Source organism: Anoplopoma fimbria, chromosome 3 (genome assembly GCF_027596085.1).
Source record: "Anoplopoma fimbria isolate UVic2021 breed Golden Eagle Sablefish chromosome 3, Afim_UVic_2022, whole genome shotgun sequence".
NCBI classification, from domain to species: Eukaryota; Metazoa; Chordata; class Actinopteri; order Perciformes; family Anoplopomatidae; genus Anoplopoma; species Anoplopoma fimbria.
This window is the reverse complement of record NC_072451.1, coordinates 23,168,203-23,192,360: the sequence shown is the minus strand read 5'-3', so window position 1 is coordinate 23,192,360 and position 24,158 is coordinate 23,168,203. Positions and strand designations below refer to the sequence as shown.

Below are 24,158 nucleotides of genomic sequence, written 5' to 3'. Positions count from 1 at the left end.
TCTCAATAATCCCATACTTGTAATATCCTTACAGCCGTAAGAGGATCGATCCACTGCAACCTGTATAGCATAGCGAACGATGGACAGATATTCCGTCGAAGGCGGTGTTTTGGCTTTACAGTGACGTTTTAAGGCAGGTCTTGGTCAAACCTACCAATGATAGCCTACAAGTCGGCTCTATTCTGCTGGGACTGATCGCAATGAACGGGTGTCGGAGCTCTGCACGGCAAAGGAGCAACCACAGCGAGACGAGGCGATCAAGGGGATGCGGCATCGGTACGCTGGAGCTGTCCATCAGCACCAAAACCCCGACGAGGAGCAAGCAAGCATCGAGCAGAACCGAGACCCAGAAGCTCCTGTTTTCAGCCTGCCGCCCCCGCCCTCTGCTCACCACCGGGACCGGGTTTCGACCACCGCCGCTCCCCGTCAGAGCCTCCAGGAGCTGCCGTGTCTGAGCCAGCCTTCCCGGCGACCTGTTCACAGCGGAGACCCTCCACCTCCGGCGAGCTGCGACACCACCCAGCGACCTTCACACCGAGCCTGTGAACCCAGCACCGGGCAGCAGGATCCCTGGGCCCCGGTCTGCTCTCATCAGCATCAGCATCAGCATCAGCCTGTTTTTCCGAGCTGCCACTGCAGTTTTTCAGAACAGGAGGCGAGCCTTTCTCAAAACCATCACCATCACCATCCTGCCGATCTTCTCCCACCGCAGCCCTCCCCACCTATACCACCACCACCACCACCATCGTCCTCCTCCTCTCTGCTGTTTCCCCAGGAATCTAAAAAAGGGGGGATCGTCTCCAAAGGAGTGCCAATAATTACCAACAGGCAAGCATCGTGGACCGCTGCAGGGGAGGAGGAGGAGCAGGAGGACACCGAGACCACAGGCAGCAGCAGCATCAACAGCATCATTTAAGACTCCAACAGAAGGACCCCTCCCCTGAAGGAACCCGTGCAAACTCGCAGAAAGGGCGCTCTTTAAATGCATGTGAGTCAACCGATACTAAGAGAGCATTCCAGTGTCAGACTCAGGACCTGCAGCAGCAACAGATCCCACAATTACGAGCCCAGCAGCAGCTACTGGTGGGGAGCAGCTTGCCTATCAACTACTGCGCCAGCGGTTCAGGAGAGCTATGTAGGACTCACCAGGCTCCACTGCTGCAACAGCAAGAGCAGCAGCAGAAAGGCGCACTGGGGCTCTGTCCCCGGCGTCCGCAGCAGCACTGTGAACAAGACCGCAATAACTCGTCGGCGACTGGCAGCAACAGCAGCAAAGACAGCCCCAACTACGGCTCCAGCTATCACCTGTGGCCGGAGAGCCCGCACAAAGGAGAGGAGAGGATCCGCATCGAGCACCATAAGGTAGGTTTATTCACATTCTCTCCTGCGATATCGGAGCCAATTATGGGCTCTAATGACATCAAAACAAACTGGCCTTAAGGTTGTTGTTTTTTTTTACTCAATGACCACGCCTGTCATATGATTGTATGTATGTATGTGTGTGTGTGTGTGTGTGTGTGTGTGTGTGTGTGTGTGTGTGTGTGTGTGTGTATTTGAATCGACATTCAGTGTTAGGCAGATCCAAGAAGGCTCCGATGTAACTACCGCACATGTAACCCAATGCGTGATAAATAGCTTATCTAACCTGGTATTTCTTTCATTTGGTGACACGGGCACGAGCATGCACGCATAAAAACGCGATCGCGCACGCACACACACACACACACACACACACACACACACACACACACACACCACACACACACACACACACACACCTGTTCCATGTTGCAGTGTTGTTTTGGGGAGCCCACTGAAAATCTACTAATGATGCTCCCCGGCAGATGAATTAAACAGAGTGTGTTGTTTCCACTGAAGCGATGGGGGTTTCAGTATCTTAGCTTCCAGACACAGCTCTGACATAACGGTGAGGCCTGTACCTGTCAGTGTGAGCAGCTCCTGGCAAGAGTGCTCAAACTCAGGTTTTTTATTTTACACTATAGCATGTGCTGTATGTTCTGCTTGGAGAGCCGCACTCAACATTCAAATACAGTGTAATATGTGTAGTATATAATATGTACAGTGAAAATAGAAGTAAAGACAGACATCAACCTCTTAGGACTTATTACATCTTGCCAAACAAATTACAGCGAGAAAAATCCAAGATGACAAGCATGTTAGATAATGAGATAATTCTAAGAGACAACAAGGATGAAATATATCGGCAGGGGATAATATCAGGTAAAACCAGTTAACATGGCCCTGCAGACATTTAGATCATAGGTTAAGTGAAAGTGTGTTAACAAGTGGGAAGGTGTGTGACAGCATGCATGTGTTTAAAAAAAGAGAGAGAAAGAACAGAGGAAGAACAAGTTTAAAGCAGTTTGATTTTAATGACGTCCAATCTATTTCAAGTTATTAACTGGCCGAGTAATTGCTGTTAACCACAAACAACTCATAATAAGCATGACAAAACATTATCGAGTACATTAGCTAATATTTTGTTTATAAATGACTGAGTTAAATGTTCTCTCCGTCTGCTCACAGTTGAAGAACAAATAGTTTTGAATCTTGCAGATGTACCACAAAAAGCTAAATCAAACTGCAAGATGTTAAAGTACATTGTTGTTGATTCTAACCGGAGCACGAGAGAGAATTAACTACTTGGTTTTAAAGTGCCGCCAGTCATCTCCCCAGAGACATCTGGTTGGCCAAACATGGATTCTTGCTCATACCAATGAACATTTGAACATTTGAACAGGTGTTCTTCTTGGTTGTGAAAGTAATCATTCTTATTTTTAAATGAGTACCACTGTCGTTTTGTTTTTTCCTGCCCTATCGTTTCCTCCAGGTGCAGTTGATGTGGAGTTTTATATCGCTGGATAGATAAAGGGAAATAACGGGAGGCACTGATGAGGGTGCAGCATCTAAATAAGAGCATCAGACTCCTTTTTAAAATGCTGCAGCTGTTTCCAGGGGCTGAGCTGGCACAAGTAGCAAAAGGTGGCACATCGAACCACCTTGACATGACTGTTCTGAACTTGAGCTGAATTTTGGAGCATCAGCAAAACACAGAAAGACCAAATGACTCGGAGGAAAGTTAGCTTTTCTTTTTGAAGTTGCCACCATCCTGTTTCAAGTTAAAACCACAGGTGGTTTTGCTGAGAGGGAAGCTAAACCTAGAAAATGAGGTGAATTAAGAAGAGGAAGAAGAACTTTTTCCTCTAGTTACATTATATTGCTCAGAAATAGTATTTGCCACTCTGTGTCGTATAATAAGTATAAGAAGTATACCAGTATATAACAGTGCTTCATTTTCTTCTAATATTCTGTGTGCACTGCTTCATAGACACATCAAGTTAATGGTGTCAGATATTTTACATCACCGATAAAGTAAAAATTGCATAATATCAATCCATTAACCACTATAACATTTTATCTGTTAAGAATATATAGATGTTGTGACACCATTACTACTGGAGAATAAAAGCCCATATTGTACTAATCATAGAGTAAACGACAGTACAAAGAGTCTTTGGTAAGTCGTAAAAAAATTGCCAGTGAATACTCATTACTGTGGAAGGCAGCTGGGATTTTAACAAGTTGTAGGATCGTTATGTCTTTAAAATCCATTCTCATTATTATACTGGAAGATTCTTTTGTCTTTTCCAAACTGATCCTGTCCCCAAAAAAACAAAAAGGTTGGAAAATGGTCAGTATGCAGCAGGAAACCAAACACTGACACAATATGCAATAGAGACCTCTTAAAAATATCTCTTGAAAAATAATAGAAATGGCAAAATAACTTTAGCATCATAATCATCTGCTACTGAAGCTTTCCAGGAAGTAATTTCCACTGTGAACTGGACATTTATTTAATTTAGAACTTTTTTTAAATCTGAAAGGAAAACAAATCTTAGAAGTACTCCCAGGACGAACTCTGCCTAAGTATCAAACCATTTCCACTCGCTCAGATCCGACGGTGCCAAGTATTTTGATACGGCTAGACACACTTATCCATTCACGGATATTTGCGGGATCGTGGTTTCATCTTATTGACTCGCCCTCAATGAGACAGCCCCAACCCTCGCTCCCATTTGAAGTCCCTTAAACAAAACACCTGTGACAGAACAAGCCCGATAAAGTGTATACGATTACAGTATCCCGCCGCACACCCTGAAACTCAATACCCAGCCCACTGAACTGATGGCAGGTAGTACCATATTGTGTCCTACCTCAATAACATTGTGCTTTGAAAGGTGCGTTGCTGCTCCTATTGTGAAAGGCTGTGTAAGTACTCTAATGCCTGCCACTTACTGCTATGGTGATATCTCCTGCATGGACAGTGTAGTACATAAACACACACGGTGGATTTGCTCTCGTCTTTAACAAAGCTGCATTTTGAGGATACGAGGATGTCCTATTTGGCAGAAACTTCTGATTGATAACTTTACTGTTAGTTAGATTTGGTGCCATCCAGGGCCAGAAAATATCAGGGATTTCTTTATGGCTCCCTCCTCAAAGTCAATCAGTTGAATAATTGGTCATTTTGTTGGAAAAAGTTTAAGATTTGTTAAGTTGATAGTAAGTCCTTTTTTATGCATTTTAATGTTGAATTACTTTTTCCAAGAAATTCATTAGCACATCTCTGATAAACACAATATTTACAGTGGTGATTCTTTGGGGAGAAACTCAGTTTTACGGATCTGTTTATTAAATCAAATAATCGATTAGGCGACAAAATCGCATGAGTGTTAGTCGACTTACAACTTCTTTAATCGAGGACAGCCCTAGCTTTTCTGAAAATCAATAAAATGCCTACAAAGTTAACTATGAGATGACAAGAAATCCACCAATAGAATGAAAGTGCACTTCCTTAAGTTGCCTGTTTGTATTGTTTTATTATATTCATGTGGCTTCTGTCCCTTCCTGGGGCAGTATGGGGGATTTGTGGGAGAATCCTTCTTGGTGCTTTCATTAACAAAAATATTGCAGCGCTGCAGCGAACATCTCTTTCCTTTATCGATTAATCAGTTGATTATTTGTAGGAATCAAGGAATAGTTTCAGACATTTTTGGAGGTCAGTTACTTTTGTTTCCTTGCCTAGATTAAGATGAGAAGATTGTAATGTCAAATCAATTTCATTGATTGTCAAATAAAGAGGAAAAAGTGTAAGGTCCTCGTCACTTACTGTTTACATTTAAAATAAGTATTCAATGTTGGTAACAAAGAAAGATGCTAATCCTCGTCTTTGATCCCATGGATCCGAAGAACGTTTGACATTTTTCTTTGATCTGAATCGTTGACTATACGTTTGAATTAAGTGACTAATCCTTTCAGACCTACACCTTTGATCAGAACACATATATGCAGCCTTAAAAATAATAACAAAACGTCTCTACTCAGCTTTGAGGCAGAAACTAACAATTATTTTTATTATCTGCCTATTTTCTCAAGTCATGGATTAATTGAGAATAATGAATAATAACTGTTATTATTTCTCAAAGCCTGAGTTGATGTTGTCAAATAGCTTCATTTATCTGATGATGAACAGTCCAAAACCCCAAATAATTGATATACATTTACAAGACAAGGAACACAACAAATTTGCACAGCCGTGAAGCTTTAACTGTAGAATGTTTGATGTTTCTGCTTGAATTCAATTAATATATTCTCAAAGAGTTAATAACCTTTGTGCTGCAGCATGTTCACCATTTACTAGTCAGCATGTGATGCAAATCCATGGTTTCATACTTCTATAATATTACCATTGAAGAAAAAGGAAATGTAGAAATCAAGTAAAAGAAGGAATGAAAAATGTAAAAACATATAAAGCCTGGTGCCATCTCTCTACTCTCCTCTCACATCGTGTGTGGGCGTGTGTGTGTGTGTGTGTGTTTTCTCTAGTTTTCTCTATTCAGTGTTCAGTTTTTCCAACAACCAAGATGGTTTATTTCCAGTAAAATCCACAGCCCTTGTGTTTTATTCCTCCTGTCTAAATTAGGGAAAATGCTGAGGTAATTGGGCTGCCGGTGCTCTTTAGAAAAGTAGTTAATCTGATCAGTTGTGTGTTTGTGTTGGCTTTGCAATAACACTGAGGCAACGTTGAGTGCTTGGGTTTTGGAACAATTGATGTCGACAGATCTGCTTGCAGCGTTGATGATTAACTAGCGGGCTGGTGCCAGGAGAACCATTATGTTGTTTTAAACTTTCTCTATCGGTCATCTTCCCATGGTTACAGGCCCTGCGTTTGTTTTTCTCTCATTAGGCTTCCGTGTTTCCACTGCGCTCTGCATTCAAGTCTGACAGGTCAGCCACCACCTTGAAAGTAAACACATCTCACTAAACAATTCAAATGTCAGACAAGGGGCAGATCCTAGTTCACATCCTCTGTAGTCAGCTGCACCGCGGTAGATCCCTGATAACGCCAACAGTTGTATGAAGAGAGTTATTTGTCGGCTGTGGGAGCCTCTCAGTTTTGGCTGCAGCTGGCAACACAGGCAGTAAGTATGAACATGAAGCTCTTTTAATAATTGATTGCTGTTTTCCCTATTTTCTATTTTATTTTTTGTCCGCTCTGTTTAAGTGCTACGCTGCGCTCCTGCTCTGAAATAGATTTGCGTTACCATGTGTGTTGCTATGGAGAGATCAGCCTTGTATTGTTGTAGCGGTCTCTCTCAGGGGTGTTGAGTTTGGTCAAGGAAGCATGTGCAGAACAAGATTAATCTTTTGAATTTACGATCCATTTCACACGCGTCTTTTAACACTCGTGCAATACACATGCACAACATGGGCTTGCACACATGACAACGTCACACACACACACACACGCACACACACAGTGAAGGGTATAGCCCACACCAACACTGATATTACTGTAAGTGGTGTTCAAATAGTGCTCCACTTGATATAGTTCATTCGCTTTGCGTTTCATTTGAGTGAGCCTGCACAAGGAGAGGTGTATTGAATTACTCGCAGTCCAGTGGAATACAAAGAGTGGAAAGAAAGCGTGTTGGGGGTTTCCTCAGTCGCTGCGAGCCTCGCTGCGTACTTACTCCACGGGTAGAGTCACAGCATGGCAGATGTTTTCGCTCTGCCAGCAGTCAATGCAATTTGTAACCTGACTGTTCGACCTCTCATGATGTTTCCCTTTTCTAATGTGTGCTGTAACTCACAATTTCTCTGTTTTGCCAAGTCCCCACCATGGCTCTTTGCTTTATAAATTACCGCAGTTCATTTATATGGTAATTCCTGTGAGATGCTGGCCAAGGGATGCCAGGCATATAATGTATCACCTCAATGCATATGCTTTATGGCTAATTAGGTTATTGATCTGAGGCTGTTGCTGCGTTAGGGCATGATCACGACACAAAAGAGTATGAGAGTATGAGTAATGCAGCTGCAAGCAGATATTTGTCATTACGACGCTGTAGAGACTCAGTCATACAGCGATTGCTGCATGTGTGTGTGTGAAAGTGCAGGTGTGTGTGTGTGTGTGTGTGTGTGTGTGTGTGTGTGTGTGCACGCGTCTTTCCACAAATTTTATGATATTGCAGACGTGCAAGCTCATTGAGTCATTTCAATATTGCCTGCTGGCTGTTTTCAAATGTTTGTTAAACACTGTGTTTGGTGGGAGTGCAGAGTGCAGTAACGAGATGTGAGAGATGTGTGATTTCATCATACTTTGCTCACACAATCGACTAACGCTTCGCTTGCAGCCCGCCCTTGAAAATGCAAGTTTGAAAAAAGCTCCTCCTGCCATTGTGAAATTCCATACAGATAGTGTTCGGTCTGTATTTGCGCTAGTGGTGCATATCAATACATGCGTGTCTATTCGTGATGAGTTTCCTGCTCCTGCCTGTTTGCTTTCTCCCCTCCTCCTCCTCCTTATCAGGTCTCTGTGCCTTCAGGTCAGCATTTGACTGCTGATCCCCTGAGCTGCTGTACTACTTAATTTACAGCACATGATACACAAGCGTTCCTCGGTAAAACTCAATCACAGCCTCCTCTGGCCACTGATAAATATTCAGTGAGGAACAAAAAGCCTTAGCTGATCCGCATCTAGTCAGAGCTACTGTGCCTTTAGCTGTTTATAGAAAAAGCTAGTACAATTTGTAACCTTTATACAAACAAAACACATAGCTATGGGAATTCATATTTAGCCCAAGCTCTAATCAGGAGGCCTCTGTGTACTGTATGTGTACTATATACATTGTATATAAATTACTGTGTGCATATGCGTGTGCTTTGCATAGTGGCTCCTCTCCAACACAGAAGCCTCACAAATAGAAACAGGAGACGAGTTGAATGAAGCTGCGTTCCTTCAGCTTTTGTCACCCGCCCCCCCCTCCCCTCTGTTACCTCAAATCACCCAGCTGGAGAAAATAAAGCAGCTATCATGGATACGCAGCAACAGAGTGATATGTTGAGGGTCTTATGAGGTTGACTACAGGCGATGTAAGCTGCGGTAAAACATCTATTCCACTGGGCATATATGTGTTCTGCTGCATGTGTTTTGTGTATTTGTTTACATTTACATGTTCGTTTGTACCTGTGTTTGTGTGTAAGGGAAAGAGAGAGCAAGCGAGCGGGTGAATGAGTGAATGAGTGGGAGGCGAGCTTTAGTATATCATTATCATGTGGATGCCACAGTGTTGTCTGCAGATGGTAAAGGTCACATTACCTCTATTGCAGCTTCTGGTCATGTGGAAGAGCCTCTTCTTCAGGAATCCTCGGCTGAATCGCCGTCCTTCCTCTGTTTGAGTCACAACATTGGGGCTTCATGCTTGATTTTGCATTTGTTGTTGTGTTTCCAAAGAGGGTGAACGCACCATAGAGTATGCATTAATGTGCGTACATGTGTTTGCAGTCCATTAAAAAAAGACATTGAGTTTATAACAGTATCTTAATGCTGTTTTGATTTATCTTGGTTTATGAGTGTTCACACGGTGCTAACACCTCACTTCCTTCCTCATCCTCCCCCTTGTTTTTTCTCCAGTTTATGTTTAGTGGTTTCTATGGTGTTCGGCTCCCAGAGTGCTGTAGTTCCTATACATCTGCTCCTGCCTCCATTATCAGCCTCCCTCCGACTGTTAACCCCTTAATGGCCCAGCGGTCTGCGCACATCGTCTTTTGTCACTGCCATTTTCTCTTTAACCCTTTCACGAACAAAGCTGCCTTCCATCTCTTCCTATCTTTTTCTGTAAGAGTCAATTTTCCTTTCCTCTCCCTAGCGAACACTTCTTCTTATTCTTCTTCTTTATCTGTCAGACTTAGAGGGGGGGAGGCTTTTTAAAAATAGAATCAATCCACACTAAAGGGCCCACGGGGCATTAGAAACTGCTGCACTTAATTTCATAAAAATAAATTCACAGCTTGAGGCAGTTAGCACATTTCCCAGAACTTTTATCATGTGAGACGTAATTGAGTAACATGAAAGACAGCTACTCTAGAGTGAAGTACAGCAAAGTGTGGGGTCTGGTTATGGTTCTCCTACATGAGAACATGGTTACGCGTGGTGCAGTTAAGTACAGTAAATATATCTGTTTTTGTATGTTACATTTGCGTCTGTGGGTGAATACAAATGTGCCGCTTTTCCAACTGGCCTTTGTCTCAGTTCACCAGAGTAAAAGGGTGGTTCACGGCCAGATAAGGATATTCAATTAGAAGACGGCTGCACTTATCAGAGCCTGCTGGTAGCTGGGTGACATATGGTAAGGGCTCTCTGTTAGTGTGGAGGATCCACGAAACCTGATATCTTCTCATTTCATCTCGTCACTGTTTCAGTAATTTTCACACTGGAATGTCAAACATATACTGTCTGCTTCATGAGATATCGGTTTTATTCCCTGTTTTCTCCATGGGAAAGTCTCACCTTTTAGAAATGAACGATGATGAAATAACTATTATATGGGAAATGAACACAATGATTTTTAGATTAACACAGTTTGAGATTACCTTTTTTTATGTTGGTGTATATTCTCAGGAAAATTATTCAATAGTGTATTTAAAAATTGACATATTCTCTCTGAGATATTGGTGATGTTTCACTTTGACCCTGAAATGCTAAAGAAAAAGAGAATTCCTCTGATTCCCCGTCACCACCTCGCCCTCACCCTCTCGTGTCCTCTAGCTTCTCCCGTTGGCTCGTGTCCTCCTCACGTCATAAATCTCACGCAGGATGTTTCCAGGCAATTCTCCAGTCAATCTCTACTGAGTTTGTTGCGCTATCGATCTGTCCTGTGCTATAGGTTGTCCTGGCTTCTCTCTCCTCTATTGATGTTTTTTGCCTCAGGGAAAGAAAGAAACTGTCTCGGCCAGAATTTACAGAGGGCTCGTTCTCAAATGACTTACAATCACCTCGCAATGAAAATAGAAGTTGTCAGGCAGTAGCATTTATACATTGATACTTTTGTTGGATCTCATGAGAGCGAATGGAGTTTGACGAGAGGTCAAAATTGTGGGATTGAAGAGTGGGGTTATGGGGCACTTAAGGGTGATAATCCCTGAGAGGAATTTATGGCCACTGTGGTACTGTTAAAATGTCAAATAGCCGCCAGGGAAACAGTCACCTAATGAAGATGGTTTAGTCCTCTGGCTCCACATACTAAGCTGCATTTCAAGCTTTTGTGGTTTGGCGTGTTTGTGTGTATGTGTGTGTGTGTGTGTGTGTGTGTGTGTGTATGTGTGTGTGTGTGTGTCTTCTGTCACTGACCACATGCATTATCGGTTGTTTTGATAAATTGGGTGAAGTATTGATATGTGAGGCCATTTAGGTCATACATCATTCTTGTTCTCAACATCATAATGTTACACCATACTCTCCTTCACACTGCTCTGCCCTCCTACATGTGCGATTGCAAACTACACATGCACTATTTTCTGTAACACACAGCGATACTCATACTCATGTGACACGCTGCCATAATAGTATGAGAGGATAATTGTACATGTCAATGACAACAGAGGGTATCTACGTGACATGAATGTACACTGAAGTGGATACAGTGGCACACTCTCACACTATTTGTGACACACTTTCACTACTCCTAGGTTTTTATCCTCAAACACATATAATTACACTCTTTCTCATATACTACTGTTCATTTTGCATAGACACCACCATTTCTCTCAAGAACAACGATTCTCTCTCTAATAGGTTACTATCATACTCACACAGTTTTTAGTAATGTCTCATCTGTACAATACCATTAACCCACAGCGCTTCAGGTCAATGTTGACTTCTTAATCTTGAATTTATTTGCCCAATCTCCACAACACTTTAACCAAACTGTTCGAACCATAACCACGAGTAAGCACTGAGATATGTATCAACAAATACTACAGGTGAATTTACATTTTTGTATTGTTTAACTTTAATAATTGCATTAAAAGACTGAATCTGAATAGCATAATTTGAAACTGAATTTATTAGTTCGGGTCTGAATTCCAATAAACTTGAAAGTGAAGGTAATATTATGAAAATGAATTAAATTGCTCTGTATTTGAAGTCTCTATACTTCCAGATTTAATTTAAATTGAGTTCTTTTAATTTAATTTCTGTTTACTGAGACACACATCTGGTCTTTGGGGAAGAGCAATCGAGTGCAGATTCACAGAACTCTGCTCGCTGTATGTTTAACCCCCAAAAAGACCAGCCTGATCACACAGACATTTGCGTAATTACCACAACCTCTTAACAGCACATAATGGGGTGCTGGAAAAATAAAATAATGGCACCAGGAGACTGGTGTTCAAGTTCTAAGTGGAACCAAATGTCTGTGTTGACTTATTTTAAATTACGTAGGCTATGGGCTATGAGAGCATTCCAGAGCAGCGGCTGTGAGCTAACCAGTGGCGTATGCTGACATGCACTTATATACACTAAAAAGGCCCAGCCATACGTTTTTATTATTGTGTAATCGCCCGAAACAAAGAATTGTTGTGCTTTGTTAGCTTAGAATGAGCCCTACATATCTAAATGGGGAATGAGTCCTCTTCACTGAGTCCGCCACGTTGCATTGCCATGTTTTTACAGAAGCCTAGAACGGACAAACCTATCACTATGTGAGACATGTAAGACATTATATTGTGCCATCTTTTTAAAATACCAATGACATGCAGTTTAATATTTTACTTTCCCTCTGTACCGAAAAAGTACTTAAGCCCAGCCTTTTGCTCTTTAAAGTTTAAGAGTTGACATTTTCTCATTTTGTTACTTGATAGAAATAAATTCTGTTATAAAATAAACAAAATAGAACTTAATACAAGACGCAGTAATGCAAAGATTTCAGGAATCTGACAGTAACTTTTCACAATGGTGGATCTTAAACTACAAACGCTTAATGATTAAACCAATTATAACTAGGTTAGCAGCCTAATCAGAATAAAAATATGTCACGTAATGACCTCTATTAGGAAAATCTGGTCCCGTACAAAAGAAATTTCAATTTATTTTTATTGAGAGACCCCAACCTTTTTCTTTTTTCTGCTTTCTTCTCGCACACCTGAGTTATGGTTAAGGTGTTCTCTTACAGAAACATGCTGTTTGGACTCTTCGTTCTTGGACTCTGTTGGGTCATTTAGAGTGGTTTTTACTACTTGTGAGTGCAAAAAAACTTACTGGGCTTTAAGTGACCATACTGGCTATTATATGTCTTTCTCTTTGAAACCATATTTGCCCAAGTCATTTACTTCTAGTACTGTTCTTTGGAAAGCACAACAGCAATCCAACAGGGATGTTAAGCGATGGATGAAGGTTTCTTTTTGTCAAAAGTTTGCCTTTTGTGGAGTGAATGATTGTGTTTACTGGACATGTTGTGTATTTGAGAGCCCTCTCTTTCTGATTACTATTAGTCAGGGATTTCTTAGTCTAACACTGGGGTTCCCCCTTCTGACAAAATGTAGACTGCTGTGCCTCCCAGTACCTCCTTGGTTGTAAACAAGACGTATAATGTTGCTGTGGAGTCAGTTAGCTGTGGGCTGCAATTGTGCCCTGTTTGACTTTTTTGCAAATATTTGTTTGCCTTTTTAAAAGCATGAATTAGCTATTTGCAATCCATGTTAACTATGTATCACTGGATTACTTTGAGAATAAGGAAAACTTAATTACACAATGAATCTCAAGTTCGCCAGTTAAATTGAAAGAGGTAAGAACGAGAGGAGTGGATCTGGAATGAGGTACTTTTGTCAAGGTTGAAAAGAGTAATAAAGTTTGCTGTCATGTGTAGCACTACAGAGCCTCTCTGTTGTTGTACACTATTGTGTATACTTGAATATGTGCGGGATTGGTTGATTTCTTTATTCATGGCCTGGAAGCTCAAAAAACCGACCTCATTTTCCGGAAAAAAACATTACATCCCTTTTCTGTAATGTGTAATATTTAGGTTCTGTGGGAATTTACCCTTGACAAAAACAACAGTTCAAAAATATATTCATGTGTGATTTAATGAATGATTAATGAATCTTGGCTACTGGGATCAGTCCATCCATTATGGCCTCAATCTACAAATCAAGTTTCTAACAGCCCAGCCCCTTTAATTTGCTGGAAATTAAAATTGTTTCTAATGAGGCAGTGGGAGTCCCACAGGGAAAGTAACACCCCCCCATCAGTTCTAACCCCAATCTCCCCAGGACCTAGTTTATGACACGCACACTCACACAAGTTCACATGCAGTAACCTTGTTGGGTCCTAATTATAATAGCATTGTGTCTCTGTTGAACACAGCGCGTTATTAGTCACACATTCCCACAGGCATGTACCTATGTCCTTTTTCTCCATGGAGGTTGTGTCTAGTTTTTGCCTACTTTTCTGTTGTTAATCTCTGAGAGGAGAGCATGGGGGAGGGGGGGAGGCAGAGCTCTGCTGGAGGCCAACAAATATCAAATATTATCAAGCTACTATCATTGATAACGGCATGGTGTGTACAGTGGAATTTTCAGACAGTGACAAGAGATAAAGTCTTATATTTTATTGCATATTGCAATATTGTTTTCTTACAGTACTTCTATTTGACTTGTCTTTTTGTTGTATGACTGCATGTGTTTACTGTAAAATACACACAAACTAATTATGTTATATCATGTTTCAGATGACAATGCCAACACTTAACTAAACATGAAGGATAGCATCTTGTTTCTGCTGTGACTTAGGGCTTTTGTCCCATATTTTAAGTCTAGTTATTTGCCTCCTTAAAGGTTTTAGCATCCCTGAGGCAACTGCAGCGCTGAGCTGATTCTGTTTCATTGTGTAGATTTTGTTGATGCCTTTTATGCTCTTGCTGAGTTGTGTTGGGTCGTCCCTCTGGGGATTTCCGTGATAGTAATGGACGCTGCATGGCAGCCCCCCACCATTTGGTACTAACCGTCCTCACTGAATGACGGTGAGCGTTTGAGATGGCCTTAGTGTTTAATGTGGTGGTCATGACACTTTAGAGCAGATACTGTAGGGAGAACAAATTATATACTTTGCACTTATGTTTAATATATATCATTATCTTTTGTAAATAACATATTTGCTTAATTGTATTATTAGTATATGAATATATATATATACACACACACACACACAAGTAATACAAGCAACTCACCCTGAAATCAATTGGGTCACAGTCAAATAACGCAATATTTTTATGGATAAAAGGCTATTCATTTAACCCAAATAGATCAACCAAATGAGTCCAGGAGATAAAGTTATTTAGGCTAACTGAAAATCAGCCTTCACAATAAGGCAACATTTTAGTTTCTTTATCAGAGAAACAAATTAGAACCAACTGTGTTCAAAGAACCTGAATTCCAAATTAAGAGCATTAATTCAGCAGTGACAACTATTTTCTATGTAAAAATATACTTGAGAAATAAGAACCTGAGCACAGAATGAAGTCACTCTCGTTCCCTCTATTAACTCACTTGAGGGACTAGCTAACATAACAGTAAAGCAATTGCATTTTTAAAATTGCAGTTAACAGTCTTGCTTTGCAGAATTTTCCCCTCCACAATGGGGAAATTACAATTCTCTGCCTTTAACCCATCCCAGAGGAGCAGTGGTCTGCTAAGAAGTGCCCAGGGAGCAACTTGGGGTTAGGTGTCTTGCTCAAGGACACCTCAGCATGTTGACTCAAGAGGGGTTTGAACCAACAACCTTGTGGTGACAGGACAGGCGCTCTACCTCGTGTGCCACAGCCGTGTTGAATAGTGTTGAATCCAAAAATACTTCCACACATTTTTATCTCTGATAGCTTGGTGTCATAATTATACATTCAGCAGGGCTTGGTGGTATATTTTGAATTCAAATACATCATTACCAATCAAATCATTTTCCTTCAAATTCTAACAGTATTTTGAATATCATGTTAAATGTGACAGCCCTGCTATCTCTCTACAGCCAAAATCACAGACAATAACAAAACTCGCGTCACAGTATTCATGTTAAATTAATACAAAATTGCTCTATTGTGTGATTTCTGCTTCTATTAGAGCTACAAAGTTCTTAAATGCACCAAGAGTACTCCTGGATGTGACGACTTGTTTATGTGATCTGCCAGCTGTATGAGAAGAGTGCCTCCCTCAATTGTCAAGTGCTCACATTGCGCTTCCGCAGCATTACTGATGTTATACACTGAGCATGAACAATATGCAAAACCATACATGATTAGAGGTGGCACTGAAAATGTTTGAATGAATGTATGAGGTGAAAAACACACTTGGCGATGTCCTTCTATGTGCTTCAACAGACGTGTTCGGGTCTTGTCTTCACGCACACATGTGAGCCGCTCACTTCAGCGCTCATCAAGCGGTTGTCGTACCAAACATGTGAAGTCGATGCAAGAATATTCTGTGAAAACTCTTTGAACGTCGGCTGCCTCTGCAATCTCTAGGACTGGCGTGTCTTCATGAAACACTCACAAAAGCTTCGACTTATCCTGCAGAGGGGCAGAAGCAGCCATTATTTAACAGCAGACATCCCTACAGAGATATAAGGACGTGAAGTATTGGGTGATAAGACTCGGCACGCAGAGGCTCAACCTTTTGTACGACTGCAAGGAAATAGCATTTCGCCTAAGACGCCGATAAAGATGACACATTTTAATTCATGGTGTTATCCCTGATACATGATATTTACCCCTATGACATTCATTTTTGAGCATTAGATGCTGTAACATGCTCTTATTAAATATACATTGTTTATTTCCATCACCACAGCACACAGAGAGCTGCGATGGAGGATTTTCTTTTATGAACGTGGAACCGCAGCCTCCGGTTTCCTACGTCTTTACCAGCGCTGAGTAATGATCCACATGCTGGTCAGGGATGGACGGTGGAGCCCCGATGCCTGCTGGCCTGTCAGAGAAATGTGACAGCGTCTAGTGTGCAGGGACAAACTGGAGAGTGTAGCCTGCAGCCCTCAATCACTCCAGGGGCTGGCGGAGACACCCACCGGGAGCTGTCCTTCCTCTCTTTCATTTATCTCTTTCCCTTTCACCCTCTCCATCTTTCATGTTTCCTCAATTTCTGCCTTATTTTGCCGCTCTGCCCTCTTCCTCGTTCTCTTTCGTGTTCCTCCTTTCATGTCAGTTGTCAGCATCCGCCTGCCGTTCGCAGATTTAACACGCTCACGTACACGTGGATCTTCTCAAACAATTCCTCCTCACACTCGTTTAGCCGCTACACACTGTCTGCGTCAATATTCGACCTAATCCGGTGCCTGGCTGAGGCTCGGCTTGTTCAACTAGCACACATATACACACATACACCCACCCACCCACACGTAACACACATAATTAAACGGACTGGCACCCACATGCAAAAAACTCACAAACAAACAACAGCAGAATTAAACACACTTGATTTTCAAATGCACAATTCCATTTTTAGGGTGTATAAGCCTCTCACACTGCAGCACAGAAGCCCCACACAACGATGAAGAATGTGGATTTTCTATTAGATTTGAGCGGGCTGCAGAGAGACAGAGAACAGAGAGAGAGAGAGAGGAGCAAGGCAGAGAGTTGCCTTCATTTAAACTGTTCTGCACTGAGGCTTTTCAATTTGATTATGAGGCTCCATTTCATAGAGCCTGGATGCTGCGTGCCATTCAAAATGAAATTGAGCCGTCGGTCGGCTGGACAAGCAGCCTCCCCTCTCGCATCTCCTCTGTGGGGGCATAAGGGGACAACGAGGGCAATTCTGGCCCGCCGTGCCCTTTTCGACGCACTGTTTAGTTGGGTTGCAGGGGAAATGCGAAAAAAGGGAAAGAGCTCGGGTAGTTGGCTAAGTGGGCGAGCGTGTGGAATTGATTGAGGCTGCTTTGAGGCTTTGGAATGTGATGTGAGGACTCCCGCTGCAAAGTCTGTGAAGGACTCTTTGGTTTTACAGAGGAAAAAAGTCAGGCCTACATCTTGCTATTTTGTCTTACTTCCTCAATATGCCTGTACAGATATTCTCTCTCTTATTTGTCTCTCTTCAAGCTTTTCCCTGATTAGAAAAGCAGCCAGTCTGTGTTCATACTAACTGCCTGGTGGGACGGTCGCCATATTTGGGTCAGTCATGACCTGGTTCCGTGACTGATGATCACCAGAAAGGAGTAACTAAAGCTGAGGATGTAACAGCAGCCCTGCTCTCTTGGTGTCCATAATCAAACCCGTTCATTTACCTTATTGGAACAACACTTCCTGTGGCGGTCTCCTTTTACATCTCAGTCTCCTGTCTGTCACAACCTGGCCTTTTGGCTCTGATCAATCGTCATGTAATTGGTGATCGGAAACCACATTAGGGTTACATCGAGTCTGGTTTTAAGGCATATCTCTTCACAATATATAGAAATGTTTTAAAGGGGAGATTCATTATCTTTAAAAAAAAAAGGCCTCTGTTGTTTTTTAAATTTACTACCATTTCCCAACTCTAACTTCATGAATAGAGGAACCCAGAGCTTTACTTTTAAATGGCTTCATATGTATTTAAATACATTGTTTTAGGCAGATGAAAGGAATATTTATATGTGTGTTCATTTTAAAATGCCAAGGCAGACATACAGGGAGTGTTGGGTTTGTCCAGTGTGGAGCAGGGAGGATTCATGTGTTTGAGTAGCCTGTCAATCATTGGCTGTACAGTCATGCTAACTCAGAGTTAAGAGTTTGCTCTGCCCCATGAATCCACACCTTGAACAAATATGAGCAATGACGTTGTTTGACTTGCTGGTGTCTCATAAACCGTGGTGATAGGACAGGTTAGTTATTAATTATAGGTTGGGCTGGGCTGTTCCCACCTTGAACAAGATCCTGAACCATAATGCTCCAATACTGTGTGAAGACAATAGTAAGATAAACCCTAAAAATATACTCGTATCCTATAAATTCCCCAAAGAAGGTTTTCTACAAACACGCACAACCTTCGTTTGAGATAGTTGTCTTGGATTTTCTTTTCTCAGATATTAAAGTCCACGAATCAAATTTACATATCAAGCGTCTCAGAATCACTCTGAAAGTTTGACTAGGTCTAAAAATACTTAAAAGCTCAGAACAGGAGCTTCAGAGTTATTTACTTCCTACACAAAGGCAGGAAATTCTCTTCTGACAATAAGTGACATCATGTTGTGACACTCAAAACCAAAAGAATAATGATGTTTTTGTAATTGCTCGGTTCAAGTTATGCTCGAGATTTAACACATTCAAAGCAGCAGGCAGATCTACTGTTTTTTCCTGCTTGATGCAGGAAAAAAAGCAATCTATTTATGCACTGGTGATAGCGAAACGTATTAAAATAGCCTACTAAAACGAACTATACAGTTTGATTACTTGCACTGGTTTTATTTCTTAAGCATCTTAGCCAGGACATGCATTAGGAAGATTAGTCACTGCTATTGGTCTCCTGTCTTAGTCTTCAGTGATATTTGTTATGTTGATATTTAGTAATCATAGTTGTGTGTGCCATTCCTAATGCTGAGAGTGTCAATTTGTGTGTCAGTGAAATTATTAAATATGTATCGATTCTAAAATTAAAATAATTCACCTTTTTGCGGAATAAAAAAAATCAGTAGCAAGACATTTAAACCAACTAACATCTTTAAGAACCTTGCTGTTCTTTTAAATTGTTGAACTGAAATTAAAAAGTCTCCCAGTTCTGTTTTTAGCCTCAAACAAAGAACAACATCTTGACCATTATTGCCATATCAGCATCTGTTTCTACAGTACTTCCTGTCATTCAAACCTAAAGTTCACTTACTGCACAGTCTTGAGAAAGTCTAAAAGGGGTCCTAATGGCACAGATTAAAAAGCAATTTAATATAGAAAAGGGGATTAGAAACACTATGGGCTGCACTAATCCTTAACCTTTAGTCCTGTTCTCATGGAGCCACAATATGCGCAAGACGATAACATCACAAGACTGGAGTTAGTAAATTTCCATTAGGGCTGCCCTTCTTTATTCCCACTAGCACATTTAAAGGCATTAGGCATGCTTTGTCAAGGCTAATAGAAAGGGCCAGCAGTGCTATCACACACCCCCCGACTTGTTTCGGAAAAAGCACTGTTCCATGTGAAGTTTTCATAACCCATTATGATAATCTGCCCGAGTCTCTGAAGGGCAGAGGATAGACAGGCAGATAGATGCTTCTGGGGTGACTGCTCTACAGCCTCTTCATGGATTGAACATTTTCCGTCTTCGTAACCGGGACAGAAGCTCACTCCTATCTGCCAAGAAAGAGCAGTCATGATAGACGACTCAATGCAAGAAGAGCACAGCGTTGGGTCAGAAAAGAAAAAAATTGAACATTTTGTGCAGGTGATAAAAAAGTAAAATAAGTTTTAAAAAGTTAAATGTATTCTCTCCTATCTTGTTCAAATTTAAAATTAGAATACACAATATACAACACTACTATTTATTTATTAAACGGGATGTTTATGTGTAAATGCATGGATCACTCTGTTTTTCTGAACTTAGTTCCCCCGTAGTTGCCCCTTACATAAACAGACACTATGCACAGTATACACAATACTTTGAGTTTAAAAGGGAATGGATTTCCTCGTTTCCCCTCTTAGGGGGAACCTCACATTTGCACTCTGCTGTACGCCTGATTTCAATAGGTCCACATTTCCTCTTTCTTCGTTCTCTTTTAGGCAGCCCACTTCTCATCTCTGCAGGGGGAGAGTGTTTCTCTGATAGGAAACAGGTTCACGGCGAGCATTAATCATTCATATCTAAATTTGTGCAGCGCAAAGATTCAATTTTCTGCACTTTGTAGGGTCCACTATTGGTTATATGGTTTTATTTATACATCAAAGTCCATCCATTATTTATTTGTTTTGGAGCCATCCAATTTTGATGCCATTTTCTTTAAGGAAAAGACGTAAACATACTGTTAAATAAAGTCAAGTTTCCGACTGTTGTAAGATTGGAATTACCTTGTTTTTTCAACACTTCCTAACACAGATTTAAAATCAAATTAAACAATCCTGTCTCTGTTACCTGGTCTCAGTATCTGTTTCTCAAGAAAGAAGAGCATTTGAGACTTACAAACAAGGACTGTTGATATTTTGGTGCGTACTGTATGTTTGGCCACATGTCCTGCTGAGCACTAAATCTGTCTGCTTTTATAACTAAAAAGTGTTTTGCAAGATCCTTCCCTCTCTGTGCCCTCTCCAGAGCCACAGAGATGTAACTCCCACATCAATGCTATTTAAAGTCTAAACCTGTATGTGTCTCTTCAACCTTCTGACAGCTTTTACACTCTTTTTTAGAGGAATAGTATTGTATTTATCACTCTTCTTCCTGGTTCACAGGCCACTACTGAGCAGAAGAAGCTGAGCCATGCTGGATCCAAGCCCTCCCTCTCCGAGAGCAGCGGCCGACTCCCTCAGATAGCCATGAACACCTGCAAGTACAATGGCGGCGTGGTGAGACCACTAGTGGGCAGCCTGGCGTCCTCGTCGCGCCGCAACCTCGCGGAGCTTGACTCGGAGACCCAGCCCTTGCAGACGCTGCACAGCTCCGGCCTGGAGGTGGTGGTGTCCAAGGGCAACAGCGGCGAAGACCCCAGCAAGGCGTCCAACGAGAGCTTGGTCAGGGAGGGCAGCGGGCGTGAAGGAGGCAGGGCGCCGCAGAAGAAGAACAGGGACATTGGCTACAGGCTCGGCCACCGGAGGGCACTGTTTGAGAAGCGGAAGCGACTCAGCGACTACGCACTCATCTTCGGGATGTTTGGGATTGTTGTCATGGTGACGGAGACGGAACTGTCATGGGGGGTTTACACTAAGGTAGGTTGAGCGTGTGTTTGATGCGTGAGTGGGAGCTTTTATGTGTTGTCACTGCTTTTGTTACTTTGTGATTTGTGTGGGGTTGGCAGCTGTCACATTTATGAAGCCTGATTATTAGCCCAGACACTGACATACATTATCTAACAAAGGTGATGGAAATAGTGCACCAATACAAATTAAAAGGACTGTCATGTGATCTATGACTAACAGTGTATCGATTGGAGAGATATTTTTGTATTCAGAAATTTCTCGACTAAAGGCTCGGTTTTGCCACAAGTTGTTTTTTTTCTAAAATATCCACTTTTTCCAGTTTGGCATCAGATAGGAGTTTAGCTAAAGGATTGGTTTCACTATCAATGCCATAGTGGCTGTCCGTCATTCCCTGTGATACCAGCATCTGAAATCAGTAGCTCACGTTAGAAGAGGGAGATGGAGAGGGGGATAGCAGAGGAAATGGAATAAAGAGAGATAGATATATAGAGATTTAGGCAGAGATGAAGGGAAAGGTCAATAGGAATCAAAGATGGGAATGACGTTCCAGTTGCCCAACAGCGTCTTTTGCTTTTAGCAGATAAGAATGGAGAAGACATAGCACACGTTTGGAACATGTGGGACTCTTGACCAAGAACATCAGCAGGGCAGTTTGGTGTCAGGGCCACGGCGACCAGGTCAACTCCCCTTGACCTTTTGTTGTCCCTCTGTATCAGCCAATCACTCCTGCTGTGTCAGGGTTCCTTGTGAAGAATATAGTGCACTCAGTGCACTCAGAGCAGCTTCTACCACAGTATTTACAAGGCTGTTTACCTGGGAGCTGACCTTGCTGTGCGCTGCAGTATATGATCAGTCACAGAACAGGTGTTTAATGGGAATAGGACCACCTTTCTTTTTTAAAGAAACAACCTGTATGTGAATACAAATTTAGCAGGACTTTATAGGTGGTTTTTCCATATTTAAACCCATTAACTACAAATCACGTATATATTTAGGCATTATTGATCACTTGGGTTACAAATCCTTCAAGTATAGGATCACAAGAGTTTTACTTATCGCGCTATAAAGTTGATATGACTAAGCTTTTATTTTGTCTGTTCACCGGCTAGTTGCTAACTTTGGCTTTTCACTGGTTAGTTTCTAACTTTATCTATTCACCTGCTATCACTCACTTGTTTCTAGATAGACAGTGTACAGGGTGTCATGCCGTTGCTCCGACCACCCATCACCTCAAGATCCCAATAATTCAAAAATATCAATGTCTGATTACATCATTCTAAATAATAATTAGCCATTTACTTCTGTTTGTTGAAACAACCTATCAGAGCAGAGGAGTCTCTAACGTAGCCTCAAAAAAGACGTTTGAGATTCATTCATGATGTTTACTTTCAAAAATGTTGTATGTCATTTGACAAATGTTTGGCATTTAAAAGCCTTTGTATGCTTTGATAAATCATCAGTATTAATTGAAGTTGTAGCTAATGGGCTAGAAAATACAAAACCAGTGGAATGTTCTGGAAGTGTTTGTTTTCGAGTTGTGTCTGATGTATTTAAGTTTGTAAACGTGTTTTTGATTACACATAGGTGTTTGTGTGTGTGTGCGTGTGTGTATGTTTGTGTATATGTGTGTGTCTGTACAATAATAAAGTCGGCGTGGTAATCTATAGGTTGATAGATGGGGTTTAAAGAAAGTCAATAGGTTATCTGTGACTTTTACTTAGTGGAGTTTAGTCCATTCATCAAGCTGACCTCAGCTTGAATGGGAATGACCTCCCATATCTGAGTGGCCCAGCAGCTCCCCTCCCACATCACACAGGTCCCATGTGCTGGGGATGGTCCCTTTTCCATCTTATGTCACATCACATAGCAGACACTTGAGGCTCAGCCAAGGTTTTCTGAGCCCCGAAGGAGGGAAACACGTTAAGAGGCAGCGAGCACTGGGACTGAAAAATCCTTGAACCTCCGGTAGGTGGATTAATTGGTTTACTCAATGTTATTTCACCAGGGACTTCTCAAAACAATCTCAGACATTACAGAATGTCTTGAGAACTTGTCGTCGACCTGAGGGGCAAAGCAATCTAGTTGATAGCTAAAAATACATTCAGAATATGGACCAGCGAAGGGCAGACTAATATTGAGCAGCTCTCACTGTCATCACACTGACGATTATAAACGATATTTTCACTTGTTGTTCTTGTTATTATTATAATAACAACTCTGCGATCATTAGCCTGCTGCAGCACACATTTTTACACCATGGCTGTTAAATTGATTTATCAAATGGCATTTTACCAACATAGAGCAGGGTGGGGGGGGGACTTGTGTTGTACAGGTCCTAATTTCCTAGATGTATGGGCCCTGTGTACACACACACATGCACTCAAACACGCACACACTCACACATGCACTCAAACACAACACTGCAGCGCTGGCATCCAGCTGGCCTATTTATCACCAGCAAACACTCACTGTGGTGGCCCCCCTGCTAATGCTAGCCTTGCCTCCTCTGCACCTACCATTAAGTGGAAAGTCCCCCTGTTAGTGCTGGGCTTTGATTAATTGGTAGTTTAGATGGTGGAGAACAGCACCCATAGATAATATCAGGCTGCACCTACACCTGCAGCTGCATTGTTAAGCAACATCCTGACTGCACTGTTTGTGTGCTAAACCCCATTATCTGGTCTCACTTAGACGTTTAAGCTAATAAGTAGTGTGTGTGTGTGTGTGTGTGTGTGTGTGTGTGTGTGTGTGTGTGTGTGTGTGTGTGTGTGTGTGTGTGTGTGTGTGTGTGTGTGTGTAACTTAATGTACTTTTTGTGGGCATTATTATGTGTATGCATGTGTTTAACATTACAAGCATTTGTTTTCAACGTAACACAACACTTCCAGAATTCAATTTCTGAGTAACAATAAATACTCTCAG

The 24,158-nt window shown here is 41.7% G+C and overlaps 1 protein-coding gene across 1 annotated transcript in view; it reads left to right on the top strand.

Annotated features, from left to right (window-relative positions):
* The first annotated feature begins 265 nt into the window (after positions 1-265).
* kcnn1a (potassium intermediate/small conductance calcium-activated channel, subfamily N, member 1a) overlaps positions 266-24,158 on the top strand; it is a 41,972-nt gene continuing 18,079 nt past the window's right edge. The window contains 3 exon segments of the mRNA XM_054596356.1: positions 266-781; positions 784-1,362; positions 20,772-21,245. Of these exon segments, the coding sequence (XP_054452331.1) occupies positions 266-781; positions 784-1,362; positions 20,772-21,245 (1,569 nt within the window).